At 45.7% G+C, this 21,378-nt stretch overlaps 2 protein-coding genes across 3 annotated transcripts in view; one reads left to right on the top strand and one right to left on the bottom strand.

Annotated features, from left to right (window-relative positions):
* The window catches only part of LOC141096266 (serotransferrin-1-like), a 187,480-nt gene extending 180,372 nt beyond the window's left edge, over nt 1-7,108 (bottom strand). Inside the window, exon 1 of the mRNA XM_073582799.1 lies at nt 6,838-7,108. The gene's annotated coding sequence lies outside the window, so the exon portion shown is untranslated. The remainder of the gene's footprint in view (nt 1-6,837) is intronic.
* Nucleotides 7,109-7,210: 102 nt separating this feature from the next.
* The window catches only part of PISD (phosphatidylserine decarboxylase), a 39,890-nt gene continuing 25,722 nt past the window's right edge, over nt 7,211-21,378 (top strand). Inside the window, exons 1-3 of one of the 2 annotated variants that reach the window (XM_073582805.1) lie at nt 7,211-7,353; nt 7,475-7,533; nt 7,608-7,783. In XM_073582805.1, coding sequence (XP_073438906.1) covers nt 7,304-7,353; nt 7,475-7,533; nt 7,608-7,783 — 285 coding nt within the window. In that variant the 5' untranslated portion in view covers nt 7,211-7,303. Of the gene's footprint in view, nt 7,354-7,474; nt 7,534-7,607; nt 7,784-21,378 lie in introns of those variants that run through there. The other variant, XM_073582806.1, reaches the window with a different exon arrangement.

Genomic DNA, 21,378 nt, shown 5'->3' with positions numbered 1-21,378 from the left:
TACTTATTCTTAACGGTGATAGCGTTAAGACCCCTGTAATCGATGCAGGGACGTAGTTCTCCATTATTCTTCTGGACGAAGAAGAATCCCGCCCCCGCTGGTGACACCGACTTCCTAATGAATCCCCTTGCCAGATTCTCCCTGATATACTGAGACATGGCCTCTGTCTCCGGGAGAGATAGGGGATAGATTCGACCCCGGGGAGGCTCAGCACCAGGCAAGAGGTCAATAGGACAGTCGTAGGGGCGATGAGGTGGAAGGGTCTCCGCCGCCTTTTGGAGAACACATCTGCATACTGTCGATAGTATTTGGGGAGAGAGGAGAGATCTGCGGGGACTTCAGTGGAGGCAAACTGAACGCACTCCCTCTGACACCTACCGTCACAGGATTTACTCCACCCAAGAATTCTCCCCGAGGACCACTCTATATGGGGAGAGTGATGATGCAACCAGGGGACCCCTAAGAGGACCTGGTTCGATACCCTCGGGCATGACAAGGAGAGATAGCGTCTCCTGATGGGAAGGAGACAGCGAGAGTATCAGCCGGGTGGTCTGGTGGATGATCTGAGAGGGTAGTGTCGCTCCATTTACCACTCTGATGGTAACTGGCTGAGGTAGTAAAACCAGAGGAATTGCGTGCCATTGGGCGAAGGCAGATGACATGAAATTGCCCTCCGCCCCAGAGTCCATGCAAACCTCCACCGTCAGAGTGGAAGAGCCAAAGTAAAGCGTCCCCTCAAAGGACAGCTTGGAGGAAAACGTTGCTGTATCTAGTAGGCCTCCTCCAACAGCCACTAGAGGCGAGCGTTTTCCTGGCCGCTGTGGGCACCTGTTGGCAGGGTGACCAGACTGCCGGCAAATGTGACAGACCAAGGGTGCTCGCGCAGACCGGGACCTGGATCCCGCACAAGAATTCCCCATGGCCTCTTGGAGCTCGGACGCCCGATTGGGAGGTTCCGGAGGTTTAGCAAAACTGGGTGCCAACCTAAACCTACACTGGGACCGCTCCAACCTTTTCTGTGGCGGGAATCTCCCTGGTGGCCAGGGCGTCCTTTACATGGTCAGCCAGACCTCTCCAGAACAAGGGTCTTATCTGACCACTCCAGTTCTGAAGCCAGCGTCCGGAACTGGATGGCATAATAGCTGACCAGAGACGAGCCCTGCGATAATGCCAGCAGCTGGAGCGCGGTATCATGGTGTTAGGCGTCAGGTTTCTGCATCTGCTCTGCAGGAATCCAGAGCCTCACATTCTGCGGTCTCCTGCTGTCTATCTACCGCAGAGGAGATTGCTTTGCAGCAGATCGCTCCAGAGACTAAGTCCTTCTGTTCTCCTACTGGGTATGCTCATTGCTCCAGATCTCATTGGTCCATTTCGGAGATCTGGAAGCTTCCGGCTATAAAAAGCGCGCATGACCGGTTGGCCATGCGCTAGTGTAGTCTCTAGTTCCTACTGTGTGAATGATGATGGAGGTATGAACCTGTGAATGACTCATTAAGATCCCCTCCCTCTGATATTATGAATGTGTACAGGGACTTAGATTAGAGCCAGCGCGTGGCAAGCCTCAAGCCACTACACCATCATCCACAGTGCTAGCATCCGACATTGTGCCTGCTTCTTTGCTTTGTCAACTAACGGCAGTGTCCTACACCACGCTGCAGTTGCAGCCCTCCTTGGCGTCCGCAGTAGCAACGCCGCACGGTAGGTCTAGACGGACGCTGCTCCTCTGCCTTGGTTCCCGCTCCTGTGACCAGATACCATGTGTGCATTTACCTGAGGCCTGTGACACTTACAGGCTCAGCTTTTTGTATGTTTGTTACAGAGCCTCTGTGAGTTAACAGAGTCCGCTTTGCGCACTTCGGGTGAAGTTGAACCTGTGCGCATTATACCGCCATATAGCACGTCTGCCATTACTCAGAAGCAGTTATAACACCTTCTGCACGGTGGAACGCACTTTATTATTTTATTTAGTGTGTTCCGCCGTTCCTAACACATGGGTGACACGCGGTCCCAAAAAGACCTGCTTCAGAGTGCCCAAGAACTGCGAGGCACGCTGCATCACATGATCACCACGCTCCCACAGCAGTGTGGACCACTCCAAAGCCCTGCCCGACAAGAGGGAAATAACAAATCCCACATTAGCCCGCTCGGAGGGGAATCGTACCGCCAGCAGCTCCAGCTGTATGCTACACTGGCTCACGAAACCCCTACAAGAAGCACTATCGCCCGAGAATGTCTCAGCAATGGGAGGCGGGACAAAGTCGGGGCAGGGATGGCACGGACACAAGGGAGACAGCCTCTGTGGCTACCTGAACAGCGACTGCAGTAACATCCACAGCTGAGGCTGAGTGCTCGAGAGCTGCCAACCTGCCCTCCAGCTCCTGAATGTACCGCTGCAGTCGCTGTTCGTCCGCCATTACTAGCCAGACCTTGGTGCTATTATAATGTTAGGGTTGCGGATCGCACTAAATATAAAACATAAGTGCGATCGCAACCCGGGGTCCACCGTGCAGAGATGGAAAACTGCTGCTCAGTAATGATGGAGTACTAACAAAACACCGGCGGGTTAACCGCTGACCCGGTGTGTACGGTAGCGAACTCTGTTGCTTCACAGAGCTGCTGTAACAAATGCCGGAACCTGTTAATGTCACAGGACTCGGCGGGGTGAGCGCTAGTGTACAGTCTCAGGACTCAGCCCTAAAGACGCTGGGTTAGAGTCCTTTTAGACCACTAGCAGTTGGCGCCGCAACTGCAGTGCCAGGTAGAAGCTAAACTAACAGAAACCGCACTGAAGTGCATACAGTGCCGTACTGGCGGACACCACTAACCAGCCTAGACTCAGGACTGGAAAGCGCACTCTAATGGTACAGAAGTGCGCACGGCGCTGCTCTGGCAGGTGCTGCAGTAAATACGGTACAGTGGTGCCTTAAAGCTTGACGCACACTGGTGCTAGCATGTGTGAGGAGCAGGGAGCACTGTGGCGCTAGGCAGTGTCACAACTCAGCACTGACTGTAAACTCTAACCCTACCAACATGCCTATCAAAGGGAAGGGGTTTCATAATAAGTCAGTCAGCATTTCACAAGCATTAATCAACACACACACATCTACCAAATACTGTGTATACTAGCACATGGCCAAGCGGACATGCGAACCTTTAATAGCAGCGTCCTTCCAGGACCTTCCTGATGGTCCAATCCGAGCTGGAGCAGGACCTGAGCATGTGACCTTCGATCTCCAATGAGAGATCGTCCCACAGGCATGCTCAGTAGACCGAAAGGAGGACTTAGTCCCTGGAGTAGCTCTCTGTTGACCAGCATGCGTTGCTATAGCTGGACCAGAGGTGGCAGCAGCAACCAAACCCACAGTGCTAGTCTGAGCAGAGCGCTGGGATCGAAGAGTCTGCTGAGCAGCCTCCTTTGTGGCTGGAGAGGAATGGGAGACCGCCAAAGGCAAGGCTTGGGATTCCTGCTGTGCAGCGACAGGAACCCGACGCCTAACAGTTATGGTGGACGATTGGGCTGAGGATAGGTGGCAAGGAATGTCCTCCTGGCCACCACAAGACATTCTTGAGGTGTAGGATCTTGCTGTGATGACCAGAGAGGGTATGGTGTGAATCAGACCACACTCTTTTCTCAGTATCTAGGTGGGAAGACAGAGTGAGTGGTTACACTCTATTGCCAGTTGTCATAAGTGGAATCTGAAATAAAAAAGGAAAATATTAATAAAACCCAACAAAGCCCTCAGGTTCAAATGGGTATGGGAGCAAACCCATGTCTGCCTCCTAACACTAAGCTAAAACTGATTAGTCAAAAGGATTGATGTTCCAGCTCCATAAAATTTCTTATTTTATTCTGATACAGGAAAGATGTATATCTTTGCACCGTGTTAGCCAGTAGATAGAAAAATATTCAGGATTGAGAGTCCTCAGTAGGTATCAACTACTGAGGACTCTCAATCCTGAATATTTTTTTATTTTATTCTGAATATTTTAAAACATAGTGAGAAGGCAGAAAAAATCCTCCATAATAAAGGAATGCGTATGGGAGCGCTGGTAATACAGCAATGTGTTTCAATCACAGGTGGATCTTTATCATAGCTATGCTATGATAAAGACCCACCTGTGATTGAAACGTGTTGCTCTATTACCAGCGCTCCTGTGCGCATTCCTTTACTATGGAGGATTTCTTCGGCCTTTTCACTATGTTTTAAAATATTCAGAATAAAGTAAGAAGTTTTATGGAGCTGGAACATCAATCCTTTTAATTTTTCTATTGTCTTCACGTTTGGTCTGAGCGGAGTTCCGAGCACCTGTGGCAGATGGTGAGCTGGCTTGGGCTCTAGCCCATTGTTTTTACATTTATTAAAACTGATTAGCTTTGTGTCAGTTGATGGGTGTACTGAGGAGGCTCTATCTTTTTCTCCTTGTGGCAGCAACATACTCTCATTGTCCCCTGAGAACCCAATGAAGTGATAGAGAAAAAAACAACAATAAAACAAAATTAAAAATACACATATGATATTTGGTTGTGCAGAATTATGTTTTTTGGTTGCCACAACATTGCAATAAGAGGCTATCAAAACATTGCATTTACTACAAAGTTGTATCAACAAATTTTTTTTATTGTTAGCCAATAACACATTGTTTTCAAGGTTTTGACTGGAGCTACTGGTTGGATAGAGTTTAGATCACATCTGCAGCTGGACAGTGTCATTTTTCACCCAGTGAGAGTCATTCATGAAGTACAGGCGACTCACAACGTTCACCTTAGGCCTGTTTCACACTTCAGTTGTTTGTGTCAGTTAAAATCCGCCAAAATGGCGGAAAGCGGATCCGTTGCAAAACTGATGTGAACGGATGCCACTGGACCGTTTTTTTTAACGGATCCGATGAATGAAGAATTTTAAAGGAAACGTAGCCCGGGAGGGGGGAGAGAGAGAGAGAATTTTTTCCGTCCGCCAGAAATGATTTCAGGGTTAAATTTCCGGCTGTCTTCCTTCGTCCGGGCATGCGCACTCTAAAATGCGGATCCTGCAGGAAAAAAAACGTTGCATGGTCCGTCCGGGCATGTTGGCGGACGCAAACATTTTGGCGGATCCGCAAAAAAACGGATCCAACGGATGGCCATCTGTCAAGATCCGCCGGTAATGCAACTCAATGGGGACAAAAACGGATCCGCCAAAAAAATGGCGGGTCCGTTTTTTTTTTTAAAACGGCGGATTTTGACTGATGGTCAAAAACGGAAGTGTGAAACAGGCCTAAAGGATATGGCTCATCGTGCCAACTAGCACAAGAAGGATCGATCATGACCAGACGGTATAGGTGAACAGTGGAATGAACTGTATCTACTGTGGTAGATCGGCTCACTCAGCTGTACACGGAGGTAGACACAAGAACACTGTCTCTTTAAGGCCGGGGTCAAACTTGCGAGAAACTTAGACGAGTCTTGCACGTCAATACCCGGCACTCAGATCGGAGCGTTCAGCTGCACGTTTCTTGCAAGTCTGACCCCGGCCTAAGAATGTCCTTAGTTTATTAAGGCCCCGTAACACACAGCGATATTGCCAGTGAGATCGCTGATTTTGTGACGCCACAGAGATCTCGCCAGCGACATTGCTGTGTGACATGGATCAGTGACCGGCCCCCCTGCCGGGTATCACTGATCGCGCTTGAACGTCCTGGGCCGTTTTTTGTTCGTTGGTCTCCCGCTGGCCAGCGCGCATCGCTGCGTGTGGCAGCGAGAGATCAGCGACGCTGGTTTCCAATGTAAACAGCGGGTATCTAAGAGCCGCGCGGCTCTTGGTTACCCGCTGTTTACTTTGGAAACCAGCTTGCTCGCTGGTCCTGATCGCTGGAGGGGCTGTCTATGTGACAACTCACCAGCGATCATCCTATGTCCCAGCGATCCCATCCATGTTGGATCGTTGGTGGGATCGCTGGGACATCGTTATGTGTAACGGGGCCTTTAGGTGCAGCAGAAACCAAGGTGAAGGTAGAAAAAAACAAAAAATCCGCTCAAAAAACGCTTAAAAGAAGCTTCCCATTCATTTTAGTGCATTTTGCACTTTTTGTGCATATTGATGCGCTTTTTTCCACGAAAAAAACGCTTCGTGGTAAAAAAAACCGCAGCATGCTAATTAACTTCGCGGAAAATTCCGCATTTCTACCTATTTTCTATGTGTCTGGGGACGCACGGCAAAAAAACATGCGTTTTCTGGGAAGGAGTCCGGTTTTTATTCAGAAATTTTCTGCATACGTGTGCACATAGCCTAAGGGTGTGTGCACATGCTGCGGATTCTGCTGCGGAGCCGCAGCGGATTTGGCCCTGCGGATCTGCAGCAGAATCTGCTGCGTTGTACAGTACCATTATAACCCATGGAAAATGGAAACCGCAGTGCACACGGTGTGGAAGTTTCCACGCGATTTTTGCTGCGGTTTCCAATCCGCAGAAACAATTGACATGTCACTTCTTTTCTGCGGATTCCGCTGCGGTTTACAATCTCCTCCATTGTAGAGGTGATAAACCGCAGGGGAAAACCACAGCCTAATCCGCAGATAAACTGCAAGTCTTCTGACCTGCGGATTTTGCAAAATCCGTGCGGATCAATCCACACCAGAATCCGCAACGTGTGCACACAGTCTTAAATTGTTACATGTCTCCAAAAAATGGAGATGCAAACTTTTTTTTGTTATAAACTTCTGAATTTAAAAAAAAAAGTGAGTTTGGTATCGCCGTAATCGCACTTCCCTGTAGAATCATACTGCCGGGTCAAGTGTAGAAAGGGAACGGACAAAATAAAAGCAAAACTCAAAAAACAAAAGCGGAATTACATTTCTCACCTCATTACATCCTACGGTGAAACGAATGGGGTCATTCAAGAGGTAACATCGCCCTGCAGCCAAAAATATCCTCACGTGGCTATAGTGGTGGAAAACTAAAAAAAAAAAAAAGTTATGGCTTTTGAAAGCATATTATGAAAAAGCAAAAGTGAAAAAACAAATCATTGCCCTGGCGTGAAGGGGTTAATATAGAAACTGCCCTGAGCCAGCACGTTATGTAATGTGCACACAGCAGTCAGAGCGATGAAGACACACACGTAGAAGATGGTTTATCCCCCCCCACCAGGGTGCCGATAGCGCCACCTCCTGACATAACCACATGCTGACTTTGGTCTCCGGTAATATGGCGCGTCTGCTCTGCTTTTGTCCTGGTTTTTGAGAACGGAAGTAACTTAAGGCACGTGATTGGCTGCCAGCTTAGTGACGTTTTCTGCCTTAGCCCCGCCCCCTTAGTGTATGAACAAAGATGGCGCTGTGCATATGGAGGGCGTGCGGCTGTCAGCACAGACTCAATAGGTGCGTTGCATTAATATAGCAGCGGAGGGCAGGTGGAGGGTCCGCCCGTGGGAGCAGAAGGACCATCAACCATAAAGAGGCCTGTGGTTATTGTGTCTGTAATGTTTGCCTTTGCTTTCAGCTTCCTGAAGGCAGGACGCCTTACTCAGAGCAGTGTTCCCAGGAGGAGCCTCCACTCCAGTGAGTACTCCCAGCACTGTGCGCGCCTCAGTGTCTCCATGGTGTCCTCATCTCATGTGTTCTGCATTGTGTAGATGGGAGAAGACTCCATGCTGCGTCGGCTGCGGTGGGCGCCAGGGTCAGACCGCTGTACTTGTTGCTGGGGACAGGCGGAGGCTACGCTGGCTACAGGCAGTACGAGGGTTACAAGGACCGGCAGCTGCAGAACCTCGGCCTAGAGGTTCCCCCCAAAGTCGCATACACCTGGGAGGTGAGTACCGGTAACGGCTTATTACTGTGCCATCACATGATGGTGGTGGTCTCTGTGGGCAGGGAAATAAGGTGATGTACACACTGCTTTTTTTTTTTTCTTGTTCTTCACTTAAGTTGCACTTTGTTTATGGCTTTTTTTTCTTATTCTGTATCCCAGCATGGTCAGTGTGGCCTTCTGCATTGTTTTTGTTTTCTCCCATAGACCTCCATGGTTTTTATTGGTAAAAAAAAAAAAATGCACCTATTAATAATTGCTTTTGACATTACTGGAGATGGGAAGACCCCTGGATGTTTGGGTTCGGACGAACAGCTTAAAAACAAGTTTGGGTACCAGAACAGTGCCCGGACCATGTTCACTTGAATGGGGGGCCCAAACATCCAGTGGTTGCCATGTGCATGACAGCACGGCAAACACTGCTTCTGATCGGCGGTAAAATCATTACCGCCAAACAGACAGCCTCTGTTCCCACGCTGTCAGATGACAGCGTAAGCCCGCAGCTGTGATCGGAGGTAAAACCTCCGGTTACTGGTGTCAGCTGATGAGACTACTGCTCTCATCATCCTATGCCTGCTGCTGCTAATGACAAAGAGCGCAGGAGGTGGATGAGAGTACTCATCTGCGCTCTAAATAAATAATTAAACAAGGAAAAAAAACAGCGTGGGCCCCTCCTGTGTTTTTTGATAACCAGCTGGGGGTTACAAGCCTCAGCTGTCAGCATTAGCAAGGAGCGTTATCAAGTATAGGGGGTCCCCATTCTGATTTTTATTTTTTTTAATTAAAAAAAAAACGACTTGGGTTCCCGTACATTTTTGACAACCAACCATGCTAAAGCATTCAGCTGGTATTCTCAGGCTGGTAAGGGGCCATTGATATTGCCTCCCCCAGTCTAAAAATAGCATCCCAGAAAAAGCCAATTATGGCGCTTTGTCTGACTCTTCCCAGTTACCCTTGGGCGGTGGCATGTGGGTTGATGTCACCTTTGTATTTCTGGCGACATCAAGCCCTTGGATTAGTAATGGAGAGGCTTCTATAAAATACCTATCCATTACTAATTTAGTTGTATGGTAAATAAACACACAGCCAGAATAAAGTATTTTACTTGAAGTAAAACAAAACCACACTTTTTTTTTTATTTAAAAATAACACTCATTTATAATCGCCTAATGCCCATTCCACTGAATCCCGCTTCTCCTGTAATAAAACAAAAAATAAAAAACAACAATATCCCTCACCTGTCCGTCGTTCTGTCCTACACCGTAATCTATGTCTGGGGAATAATAGTTTTCTTATTCAAAATCTTATTTTATAATGCACAACAAAAACAAACACATCAACAGGTTCAAACTAACACACCATAGGGAATAGTAACTACTGAAAAGAGAATTGTGTAGATTAATAATATTCAACCTGAATGGTGCCAAGATGTAACCATCCAGGCTGAGAACCACTGGTGAATGTGCTGCTGCGAGTGCAGTATCGGTGACTAGCGATGACCTCATCAAGGTTACCACTGGTCATTGAGGCTGCGTTCCCAGCCGGGCCCCTGAACTGGGGGGAGCTCGGAGAGATCACCGCTAACACAGGGAGAAAGTCTCTCGGTGCATCGCTGAGCTCAGAGTGTTCACTGTGAAAAAATTCTTTACATTTAAATAAATAATTTTAATGACTTGGGTTCCCTTGTTTTTTTGATAACCAGCCAGGCAAAACACACATTTGGGGGCTTCAACCCTCAGCTGGCAGCGTTAGCAAAGCTTGCTAATAACCAGCCAAGCTAAAGCAGACGGCTCTGGGCTGGTATTCTCAGGCTGGTACAGGGCCGTTGATATTGCTGCCCCCCCAGCCTAAAAACGGCCGCCTAGAAAAGGCTCATCTATTAGATGAACCAATCTTGGTACTTTCCCGACTCTTCCCACTTGCCCTGTAGTGGTGGCAAGTGGGGTTCATATTTGTGGGGATGATGTTACCCTTGTATTGTCCGGTGACACAGATTAGTGATGGAGAGGTGTCTACAAGACACCTTTCCGTTACTAATACTATAGTTATATTGTAAAGAAACACATAGCAAGAATAAAGTCCTTTAATTGAAGGAATGACAGACTCCTTTAATGTTTCTAATTTAAACCTTATCCACATCATCGCCCATTCCTTTTAAGCCATGATCTCCTGGAATTTGACAAAAATAAAAAGCAATCATATCCCTCATCTGTCCGTCGTTCTGTCCCACACCGTAATCCATGTCGGGGAGAATAAACCGTTTTCAACCTGGACGTTGCCAAGATACAACCATCCAGGCTGAGAACTGCTGGGAAAATGAGCTGCTCTGAGCGCAGCATCAGTGACCAGCAGTGATGTCATCGAAGTTACCACAGGTCACTGAGGCTGCGTTCCCTGCTGGGCCCCTGAACTGCAGTGGCTACCTCTGTGAGATCCCTGCTAGCAGTGTGAAAAAGTCTAAGGGTGTGTGCAGATGCTGCGGAATCCGCTGCGGATTAATCCGCACGGATTTTGCAAAAACCGCAGATAAACCGCAGGTCAAAAGACCTGCGGATTATCTGCGGTTTGGTCCTGCGGATTCACCATCTCCACAATGGTGGACATAGGAACCCGCTGCGGATTGTCACTTCTTTCTGCGGTTTCAAAACCGCAGCAAATCCGCGCGGATCTTTCTGCAACGTCTACACAGCGGTTTTTTTTTTTTACCATTCATTTGAATGGTACTGTACACCGCAGCTAAAACTGCTGCGGGTCCGCAGCGGCCAAAACCGCTACGTGTGCACATACCCTAACAGTTCACCGCAGTTCACTGTGAGAAATTTCTCCTGGAGAACTGCAGTGAATTCACCCCTCTGCACTGTGAGGCTTTTTCTCACTGTGCTAGCAGGGATTTAGCAGCAGCTCATTCATCGGTGGTTCTCAGCCTGGATGCTCGTATCTTGGCACCATCCATGTTGAATAGATGTGCCTTTTCTGGGCTGCTGCAGGCTGCTATTTTTAGGTTGGGAGGGCCAATATCCATGGTCCCTAACCAGCCTGAGAGTACCAGGGCACCCCCAGCTATGTGCTTCAGCTTGGTTGCTTGTCAAAAATGGGGTGGGGGACCGCACATTTTTAATTTTTTTTTTTTTTTTTTATTTATTTATTTAAATAATTAAAAATAGGAATGGAGACCCTTCTATTCTTGATAACCAGCCTTGCTGAGTGTTACAGCCCCCAAGCTGTGAGTTTTGCCTGGTTAGTTATCAAAAATACAGGGGGACCCACTTCAGGTTTTTTTGTTTTTTTCTTCAATTATTTAAAGCGCAGGCAGTGGCTGATGAATACTCCCATCATCCTCTCACTGTGATTAGTGGCAGCAGGCATAGGCTGATGGAAACATTAGTCCCATCAGCCCTCACCAGTGACCGGAAGTAAATATTATACCTCCAATTGCAGCTGTCATTTGACAGCGTGGAAACTGCGGCTGTCTGACCGGCGGTAATGATTTTGCCGCGCTGTTATGCACATGACAGTGCAACAAACACCCGGTGTTCACGGGGCCGAACCCAAACGGTAACACAGACCTCCTGGTGAAGTCCATGTTGAGTGTCGGTGCCCGAACAGTAGGTGTTCGGTACGGACGCCGAACTTTACTGTTTGGGTTCACTCATCTCTAGACATTACCACTCAGCTGATTCTAAGAGAAATCTATAAATTACATGCATGTCCTGTAATGTTAAAAGCGCACCTGACTAAAACCGGTACCAAAAAAATCCACAGGAATGTAACACAACACACCAGAGAATAAGGGTAAGTTCACACTAGGCGTTTTTTTCAGGGTTTTTTGTTGCGTTTTTGATGTTTGTGTTTTGGTTTTTTTTTTTGTTTTTTTTTTTTTGCTGCGGTTTTGCAAGCTAGATTTATCTCTTGTGCATATTGATAAAGTTTAGTTTTGAACAAAAAAAATAGTCCTATTTCACAGAATCGGGTTTTTACACAAAAAAACACAGCAAAACCTGATGTCTGCATTTTTTTTTCACCACCCATTCATGTCAAGGGATGAAAAACGCTGAACGAAGTCCAAAAAACTATGCAAAGCACAAAATACTGATAACAAAAAACCCAATGTGTGTGCATGAGATTTCTGAAAGCCTCATAGACTTCGTTGGTACTGTAAAAAGTAGCTGAAAATTTAAATAAAGCGCTGCAGGCGTTCTCCAGGCGTTTATTAATGAACTCTCCTTAGAATAGGTCAGTAATATCAGATGGTGGTGGCCCGACAAGATAATTAGCTGATGTACGGTGCCTGGTAGCGCCTGCTACTCATAAGAGTTATGTTGTTCAGCTTCATTCAATGTTTACATTTGGCCACCACCAAAGCTTATGATTGAGCCTGGTGTTGCATCCCTGCATGTTTTGTGGCTGTCAAACAGGCATGAGACATGCAGCCGCGGGATTTCTAACATATTCGAGCATGCTGAAGACACTCTGTTAGCACCTGAGCATGCTCCGATAACACCTTGTAACAGCACGATCGCTCATCACTACTCATCAATTTATATCCAGAGAACCTGTTTAAAGCAACTCTCCAGTCCCCATACAGGGTGTACCGTAGACGGCCAATGTTTGCTTGCACATATTTGGTGCCCTCCTTTTAGCCTTTGCAGTCAACTACTTTAATCACAACTTTCTTATCAAGTCTTGGTCTCCTCATGCTTCACCTTGCCATTTGTGTGTTTTCTGCATGTGCCTGCTCTAGGAATTTGCTGTTTATTGCATTTTGTTGCCTTTTGTTTTGAAGAATTTACCCTCTTTCTTGATGTGGATTTGATGCAGCATGTTTTAAACTTTTTTTCTTTTTTTTTTTTTGAGAAAAATGATGAGATTCTGCACTTATATGTAAAATTGCAATTGCTCCTCATAGAAGCTTAGGGGAGATGGGGATGCACCATAACGCAAACATTTCCGCAGTATGTTTAAACGCATAGTAGGCATGGGTTTTTATGAAATGATATCCACAGTGCTAATAGATTATGTGAATTATCCACACATAAAATACCGCAATTGTGATCCTTGTGAGCATGGCCTTACGTAGTCACTTTCAAAGCATTGTGTCAGAGGGCAGCCTGTTCATCTGGTTGTCGTCTTGCTGGCAGGAAAATGGATCTCCAGGACCGAACAAAGGCAGCAGCTTTCAAAAGGATAACACGGTGGGCTGCACGGTGGCTCAGTGGATAGCACTGCAACCTTGCAGCGATGGAGTTCTGGGTTCCAATCCCACCAAGGACAACATCTGCATGGAGTGTGTATATTCTCCCCGTGTTTGCGTGGGTTTCCTTCGGGTTCTCCGGTTTCCTCCCACATTCCAAAGACATACGGATAGGGAATTTAGATTGAGCCCAATCGGGGACAGCGATGATAATGTGTGCAAACTGTTAAGCGCTGCAGAAGATTATTATTATAACACTGGTTACTTGTACCATACAGGGTGTATAATAGAAATTTTTAATTGGGTAAGGGGTTGCTTCAAACATTAAAGCCCCCGTTACACACTGCGATATCGCTGTAAAGTCACCGATTTTGTGACGTTGCAGCAATATTGCTAGCGATATCGCTGCATGTGATACTTACCTCCGACCGCCTCCCCCGCTGGTTATCGCTGATCGCACGAGAAGCTCCTGGATCATTCCTCGTCGTCAGCTTCCTGCTGGGCTTCCTGTGGCGCCGACGAGCGACGCATGGAGCCGGGCGGGAGGACGCAGGATCGCCTGGTGTGACAGGTAAGTAGCGATCCCCATCCCCAGCGATGTCGCTGGTGAGATCTGCCTGTGTGGCAGCTCACTAGCGACCACCTAGCGATGCACCAGCGATCCTGACCCGCGTCATATCGCTGGTCGGGATCGCTGGTGAGTCGCTAGGTGTAACGGTACCCTAAGGGCGGAGTCTTATAGGCGATCAGTGTTGATCTGCAGGGGTGTAACAGCATATTTTGCATCCCATTTCTTTTTATACTGTAACAGATTGGTTGCACTTCCTGTATTTTAAACAATGTAAATCTTTTATTAGGTAACAAGTACAAAAACCTACAGAAGACAAAGCATTCTAATTGTGCCAGAACCGGTTTCCTGTGCCAAAATTTGGCACTGAAATAAAACAATATGACCGGCATGATAACTAATAAATAGTGATGAGCGATCGTGCTCAGATAAGGTTTTATCTGAGCGTGCATGTGTTGTGGCTGTTGAACAGCCACTGGACATGCAGTCGCGGGAACTCCAACATATTATTGGAGCACGCTGAAGACACTCTGTTAGCCCCCGCAGATGATCAGATAACACCTTATCCGAGCATGTTTGCTCATTGCTACTAATAAAGCCATGTAAATGTGGTGGCTATCTGAGATGGATATAAATGGACACCACCCCTAAAGTGATGTCAGTATTCGGTGAAGGTGCATTGTACATGTACATACCATAAATATTGCAGTATCTAAAGAATGTATAAAAGAGGATAAACAATAACGATGTACAATAAAGTACCATTTGCAGCGTCACCAGGTATATTGGCTCATAGAAAAAGCATATGGGAATGAGGTTCCCCCAAAAAAGTGCACAAAAAATCATCAAAATAATAGTATAAATAACTTTTTTAGCTCATCATGTAAAAAATGTTTAAAATGGCTGTAAAAACCAGTTGTGTTCACAAACTTAAGAATTTTTTTATTAATCAATGTGTAATTATTTTTCTGAAGAATCCTGTTGCCTATTATGTTACACTGCACAATGAATGCTGTAAGGTGAAAATAAAATATAATAGTGGATATGCCCCCCCAAGACTATTCCGCCGGATTCTGCCTGAACAAGCGCTACAAAACTTCTGCAAAAAAATCTGTGCACATGTTCTGCCTGTATGTCACTTGAAGCAGTTGAAAGGCGTGACATTCGTTCTTCAGTGGCTTCATTTGGAAGCACAAAGGCCAAAGCAAATACACAAGTGGTGCTGAAAAGACACTTCAGGAAAATGATTGCCAGTGTTTTCACCTTGGGATAACTCAGTGGGTCAGTCTTAAGGGCACTGTGGGAACAGTATGTTAAAGGGACTCTTATCAACAGGATTGTGCACAATAACCTACAGACAGTGTCAGGTCAGCGCCGTTATAATGATTAAAATATTTTGGTTAATGAAATCCTTCTTGTGGTTGTTTAATCTGTATTTGTAGTTTTCAGTTAATGATATGCTCGTGCTTCGGGGCGGGCCTGTGGGGGTCTTCATGTGGTGCTCTGATTACATATACATCTGTATGTCTTATGACAGGTTACTGATTCTCTCAGTGACCTGCCCCCTATTTTGCATACTGCATGGAATATTGTGTGGTTAGGAAAAAAAAAAAATTACATTAAGCAAAATTACGCCTTCCCAATAGTGTGTATCTCATATGTATCGCATTATGCATATAGTATGGTAAAAGGAAAAAAGTAACTTCCTCAAAATGGTGCTGGCGGCGTATGCGCCGCAGCACCTATCACGTTCCAGTAGATGCTACTGTGCCAGCGGTGCCATTTTCGCTGCAGCCATTTTTTTTTTTTCCAGCAAAATGGCGCATGCGCAGTAGCATTTTAAAAACTATACTTTGAATCACTGCACCCCTACAAACTTTGAAATCATCTAGGGGTGCAGTGATCATATTGACACTACATGTATGCAGGTAGGGCAGACATTCAGGAGAGCATGATAATCATTAGTGGGGGATGAAGTTGTCTCACTATCTGTGCAGTGTCCTTAATGTATCCTTTTCTTGTTGCAAATTTTTGACAGGGGAACCCCTGTTACATCAATCCCTGCTCCCTAGAGGCCTGGGAAGGCCTCAGGGAAATCTAAAAGATGCCCCATGTGCAGCATAAATTTGCCTGAAGCTTATGGAAAGCAGTTATGCGAAGGCTGCATCACTAAGATCATTAGAGATTAACAACCAACATTCCTATCAGAGATAATGTCCATGATTTGAGAGGAGTTTCAGGCCTCTATCTCCAGCCTCGCTCCTCCACAGACTTCCCCCAACTAGGGCCACGGGCTAAGAGACCAAAATGGGAGATGGACTTAATTTCAGCGGAGGAGCTACGATCCGTAAGATCGCCCCCCTTCGTGCGGTCAGAAATGCTATGCAGGTAGAGGAAGCTCTAAAGCCGCAGTCAATCCAGATTGAAATGTTTGGAGGTCTGAGATCCCCCAAAGCATAGGGTGGTTAATGTGAATAACCATATCCGTGCAATGATTCTGGAAGAATGGGAAGATGTGGGGAAAAAAGGCTGGTCATACCTCGTGATTTCAGGATTCATTTACCGTTCGAGCCTGAGGACATGAAAATTTGTGAAGAAATGCCCAAGATTGCTGTACAAGTTGCTAAAGTGGCTAAGAAGACATCAATTCCGTTTGAAGACTCTTCAAGCCTCAGGGAGCCAATAGACAGTAAGGCTGACTGCCTTCTTAAAAGATCCTGGGAGGCATCAGCGGCGATAATGAAAACTAACATGGCCGCTACCTCAGTGGCCAGATCCATGGGTTTGTGGATCGGGCAGCTTTAGGAGCACTAAAGCAACAAGACATCTAGGGAGGACATCTTAGCTTCGCTCCCGTTAATGAAATTAGCCATAGTTTTTATGGTGGATGCATTCGCAAAATCAGAGTTGCAGCTAGGAATAATTGCTTATCTAATGCAGCCTGTCGAGCCATTTGAAAGAAGACCTAGTTAGAGGATAACAATCCAAAAACAAACTTTGTTCCATTCCCTTTTCCGGGTTGACAGTATTTGGTCCAGTTTTAGATGAGATAGAGAAGGCCTCAGATGAAAAAGATAGAGACTGGAAATTTCAAATTTCAGCCCTTTCAGAGATCTTGTTCTTCCCAGAGACAGGACTATAAGGGGAAACAGGAAGTTGGGTAGGTGGAGCTACCCCAAAGGGCTTAGAGCTCCCCTTTTTGGCTCAAGTTCAGGCCCAAGGAGACCGACGCCAATCACGTAGGAAGGCGGCTCTGGCAGTTTGCAGGAAATTGGCAAGACATTTCCCAGGTCCAGTAGACATTAAAGACCATTTCAGAGGGGTTTATAAAAAATAATTTACACGGCTGGCGCCCCAAAAATTTGTAATAAATCCTCACCCTCTAACAGCCAGTTCACCTATGTGGTCAGACATAAAAGAACTAGTAAAATCAGGAGTAATAGTACCGGTTCCCCAGATAGAGGAAGGCCGCGGTCACTACTCTGGCCTCTTCATCAGAAAACTCTCATGTGAATCCCGCACTATAATAAGCTTAAAGCCATTAAATTACTGGGTAAAATACAAAACATTCAGGATGGAGTCTATAAAAACAACAATCCTTCTAATAAACAAGAATGCAGTTATGTGCACATTAGACCTAAAAAGCGCATATTATCATGTACCAATACACCCCTTCTGTCAGAAATTCCTAGTTTGCAGCAGAATTTCAAAACCAGAACTGACATTTACAATTTCAGTGTTTTCCATTTGGTCTGGTCTCAGCCCCCTTTGGGTCTTTATGAAATTAGGCTACGATCTCTCAGATAATCATCTTAGGATGGGCATAGTTATAGTCCCCTACCTAGACGACTTCTTGCTGGTGGCCAACTCAGTAGAAGAACTTGAGTCCATGCAAATATTACGATTTAAATACCAAAAAAGCTAGGCTCTATTTTGAATCTAGAGAAGTCGGACTTGGTGCCAGAAACCATGAAGATATTCCTGGGAGTTCTGTTAGACTCCCAGTTGAGAACTTCTTTTTTTACTGGCAGGAAGATGGAGAACAATAAGGAACAGAATTCAGCTGTTTTTAAGAAGCTTGATCTTCGTTCTGGTTGGCAATGAAGATTCTAGGCATTTTAATATCTCGCATCCTCGTTGTCCGCTGGAGCCAATTTCTTTTGCGGGATCTTCAAAGGGCTATTCTATCTTCCTGGGACAGGCGGCAAATAACCCTTGACCGGGAAATGTACTTATCCCTGGCGGTAAGAAAATCTCTGGTCTGGTGGATCATCCCCAAAAACCTCCAATTGGGCATGCCATGGATTTCTTTTCCCTGTGTGACATTTACCATGGATGCAAGCATGGAGTGATGGGGAGCCCATCTGGGGGAAAATTTTTCCAGGGGGTTTGGCTTCCAGAGATCCAGACCCAGTCTTCAAATTACAGGGAGCTTTACGCGGTATGACTGATCCGACCATTGCGGGAAGACCGACACACAAAGATCATGTGGGAAAAACATAACAGCTATATCTTTTTTACGCCACCAGGGAGGCCTAAGACATCGTTCTCTTAAGGAGTTGGCCTCTAGAATCTTTGCTTGGACAGGACAGTTTTTTCAATCTCCCCATTTCATGTGGAAGGATTTACTTCCTGAACCCGATGGACAACCCCGACTGAATCGATGCCTTAAATCAAGTTTAGAGCAGGACTTAGGGTTGATCAAATAGCTTCGGATAACTGCTTATCCGACTAGTTGTAGCGCTTCCCGAATAGCTGCATCGGTAACCCGGATACCTGGAGCACTCCCAATAATCAGCTGTTCGGCTGTGTGATAGTCACAACACATGCATGGGGAGAGGCTGTTTGTTTGGGCTCTCCAGGCATGTGTTATGACTGTCACACAGCTGCGGCGCCAAACAGCTGATTATTGGGAGCGCTTCAGGTATCCATCCGGGTTACCGATGCAGCTATTCGGGAAGCGCTATAACTATTCGGATAAGCAGTTATCTGAAGCTATTCAACCCTAGCAGAACTGTATCATATACCTTTGCTCCAGTGGCCTTAGGCTGGTTTTACACTTGCGTTTTTTTTTCCCCTATACTTTAACATGGGTGCGAATACATATGCGCACGCGTCTTTTTTGCAGTGTGCGCTAGGGCGCACAAAAATGCATCCTGTTGCATTTTTTTGTGCGTCCGAGTTGCCCCCAAAAAACGCATGTGCACGCAATGCGTTTTTTTTTACAGCAAAACACCCATTAAAGTCTATGGGTGCGCATACGTAAAAAAAGCATGCGTCTTAAAAAAAAAAAATGCAAAAAAACGCACAAACGCATGATGCGGTTTTTTTTTCATGCGTTTGTGTGCGCACAAAACACGCAGCAAAAAAACACAAGTGTGAAAATAGCCTCAATCCCGAGGGTTCTAAGGAAGATTCAGGAAGATCAGGCAGAGGTGCTCCTGATAGTTCCCTTTTGGTCAAAAAGAAGTTGATTCCCTCTATTAAAAATCATGGCCCTAGAGGAACCAGTCCAAGAAAGCAGAAAGCCAGTTACTTTGACAATTTATTAAAAAAAAAGATTGTTTGGACTGGAGTATGGCAGTTCCTACGTAGACACCTCCCAAATGGATGTCTCTAAAATACTAGATTTTCTATAGGCCAGGTTTAATAAGAGTCTACGGCCAAACACAATAAAAAGGTCCAAATATCATCTTTGAGCATTTTCTTTGACCATCCCCTAGCCTCCCACCCGTGGGTGGCCAGATTTACTAGGGCAATACACAGGCTAACGCCCACTATAAGAAGATTAAATGGAACGTGTCACCAGGTTCTGTAAAGCTGTAAATAAATCCCCGATCCAATCTGCAAGAGAAGAAAAATGTTTTATTATACTCACCCGAGGGGTGGTCCGGTCCGATGGATATTGCAGGTCCTGGTCCAGCGCCTCCCATCTTCTTGCGATACCGCCCTCCTGCCTGATTCATGGCTCCCTGGCATTGCGCTCCTGTGCAGGCGTACTTATCTGCCCTGTTGAGGGCAGAGAAGTACTACAGTGCACAGGCGCTGGGCCTCTCTAACCTTTCCTGGCGTCTGCGCACTGCAGTGCTTTCTTCTACCCTCAATAGGGCAGAGAAGTACGCCTGCGTAGAAGCGTGATGCCGGGGAGCCATGAAGCAAGCAAGAGCGTGGTATCGCAAGAAGATGGGAGGCATCGGATCGGGCCACCTCCCTTCCCCGGATGACTATACTAAAACTTATTTTTCTTCTCTTGCAGGTCGGATCGGGGGCTTATCCTACAGCATTATAGAATTCTTTAGATAATCCCTGAAAGACGGTGGCCGTAACTCGTATCTGCCAAACCTGATAACAGGTTCGCTTTAATGCCCCTGTGGGACTTATATTTAGTCTTTAATTCCCTATGTAAACTCCCCTATGTTGCCTGCAGAGGACATAAGCATTTGAAAACAGACGTTTGAAACAGCATTTTTATTAGCCATCACCTCCGCCTAAATAGTAGGGAAGATAAAAGCCTCATCGGTCCAGGATCCGCATCTTCAGATCCTGTAGGAATAATCCTTAGATTCGATACAGCTTTTTTCCCCAAAGTAGTCTGCCCAGAACATAAATGAGGAAGTAGCCTTACCCTCCTTTTATAAACACCCTAGGAACCAAAAAGAGCACCTCTTCCATTTCTTGTAAGACAGGCTGTCATTAGATGCATAGGGGCAACACTGGATTGGAGACAGGATACCAACCTATTCGTTCAATACGGGGGGCAGGAATGGGGGGGAAGCTTCCAAACCCACTATAGTAAGGTGGATCAAGTCTACAATATCTATAAAGTACAGGTCAGAGAAGATTCCCCCTCCGATGAACCTAAAAGCCCACTCAACTAGAGCAATCTCCACCTCCTGGGCTGAAAGAGCAGGTGCCTTGGCAGAACAAATTTGCAGGGAAGCGACTTGGGCTAGCATGAATACTTTTTGTAAACATTATAGATTGACTGTATTGTCTGACCAACAAACTGCTTTTGGAAGGAAGGATCTCCAGGCAGAAGTCCCACCCTAGAATGTAGTACTTTAGCATTCTCCATGATGCTCTCAGGAGGGACATCCTGGCAAATGGGGATTAGGCAGAATGAACAAAGAACAGCAATTCAGGATTTTTTTTTTTTTTTGTTGCCGTTCCACGTTTGGCAAAATTGATAAGGTAGTTTTATTGTTTGGGTCAGTACGATTACAGTGATACCCCATTTATATAGGTTTTTTTTTTTTTTTAATGTTTTGGTGCTGTTACACAAACTATTTTATAGAATAAATTATTTTTACATCGCTTTATTCTGAGAGCTATAACTTTTTTTTTTTATTTTTGCGCTTATGGAGCTGTATGGTGGCTTGTTCTATGCAGGACAAGATGATATTTCCAGCGGTACAATGTTTATTTGTATTTGTCTTTTTGACTGGCTTTTATTATACTTTTTGTAAGGGGTTATGATAGTGGGACCGTTTCATAGGTCGGCTCGTTCCAGACGTGGTGATAACAAATGTGTACTTTTATTGTTTTTCATAAAAATATTTACTTATGGATAATAAATATATATATATATATATATATATATATATATATATATATATATATATACTTTTTTTTTTTTTTTTTTTTTACAATTTTTTTTTTTTTTTTTTTTTAACTTTTGCAGGAGCATCCCTATGCTATGCAAACTGTCAGCGCTGCACTGACAGACAAAGTTGCTTCATCATGATCAAGCAACTTTGCTAGCTGTGGTGACATGACGACATCCGGCCCTTGCGATGACGTCATGGGGTCTCCAATCTACAGGCAGAGGGGCTGTCTTCC

The sequence above is a fragment of the Dendrobates tinctorius genome, unplaced genomic scaffold, assembly GCF_039654945.1.
Source record: "Dendrobates tinctorius isolate UK_male_01 unplaced genomic scaffold, ASM3965494v1 ptg000073l, whole genome shotgun sequence".
Lineage (NCBI taxonomy): Eukaryota > Metazoa > Chordata > Amphibia > Anura > Dendrobatidae > Dendrobates > Dendrobates tinctorius.
The sequence above is the reverse complement of the archived record's forward strand: the minus strand, read 5'-3'. Positions and strand labels throughout refer to the sequence as shown.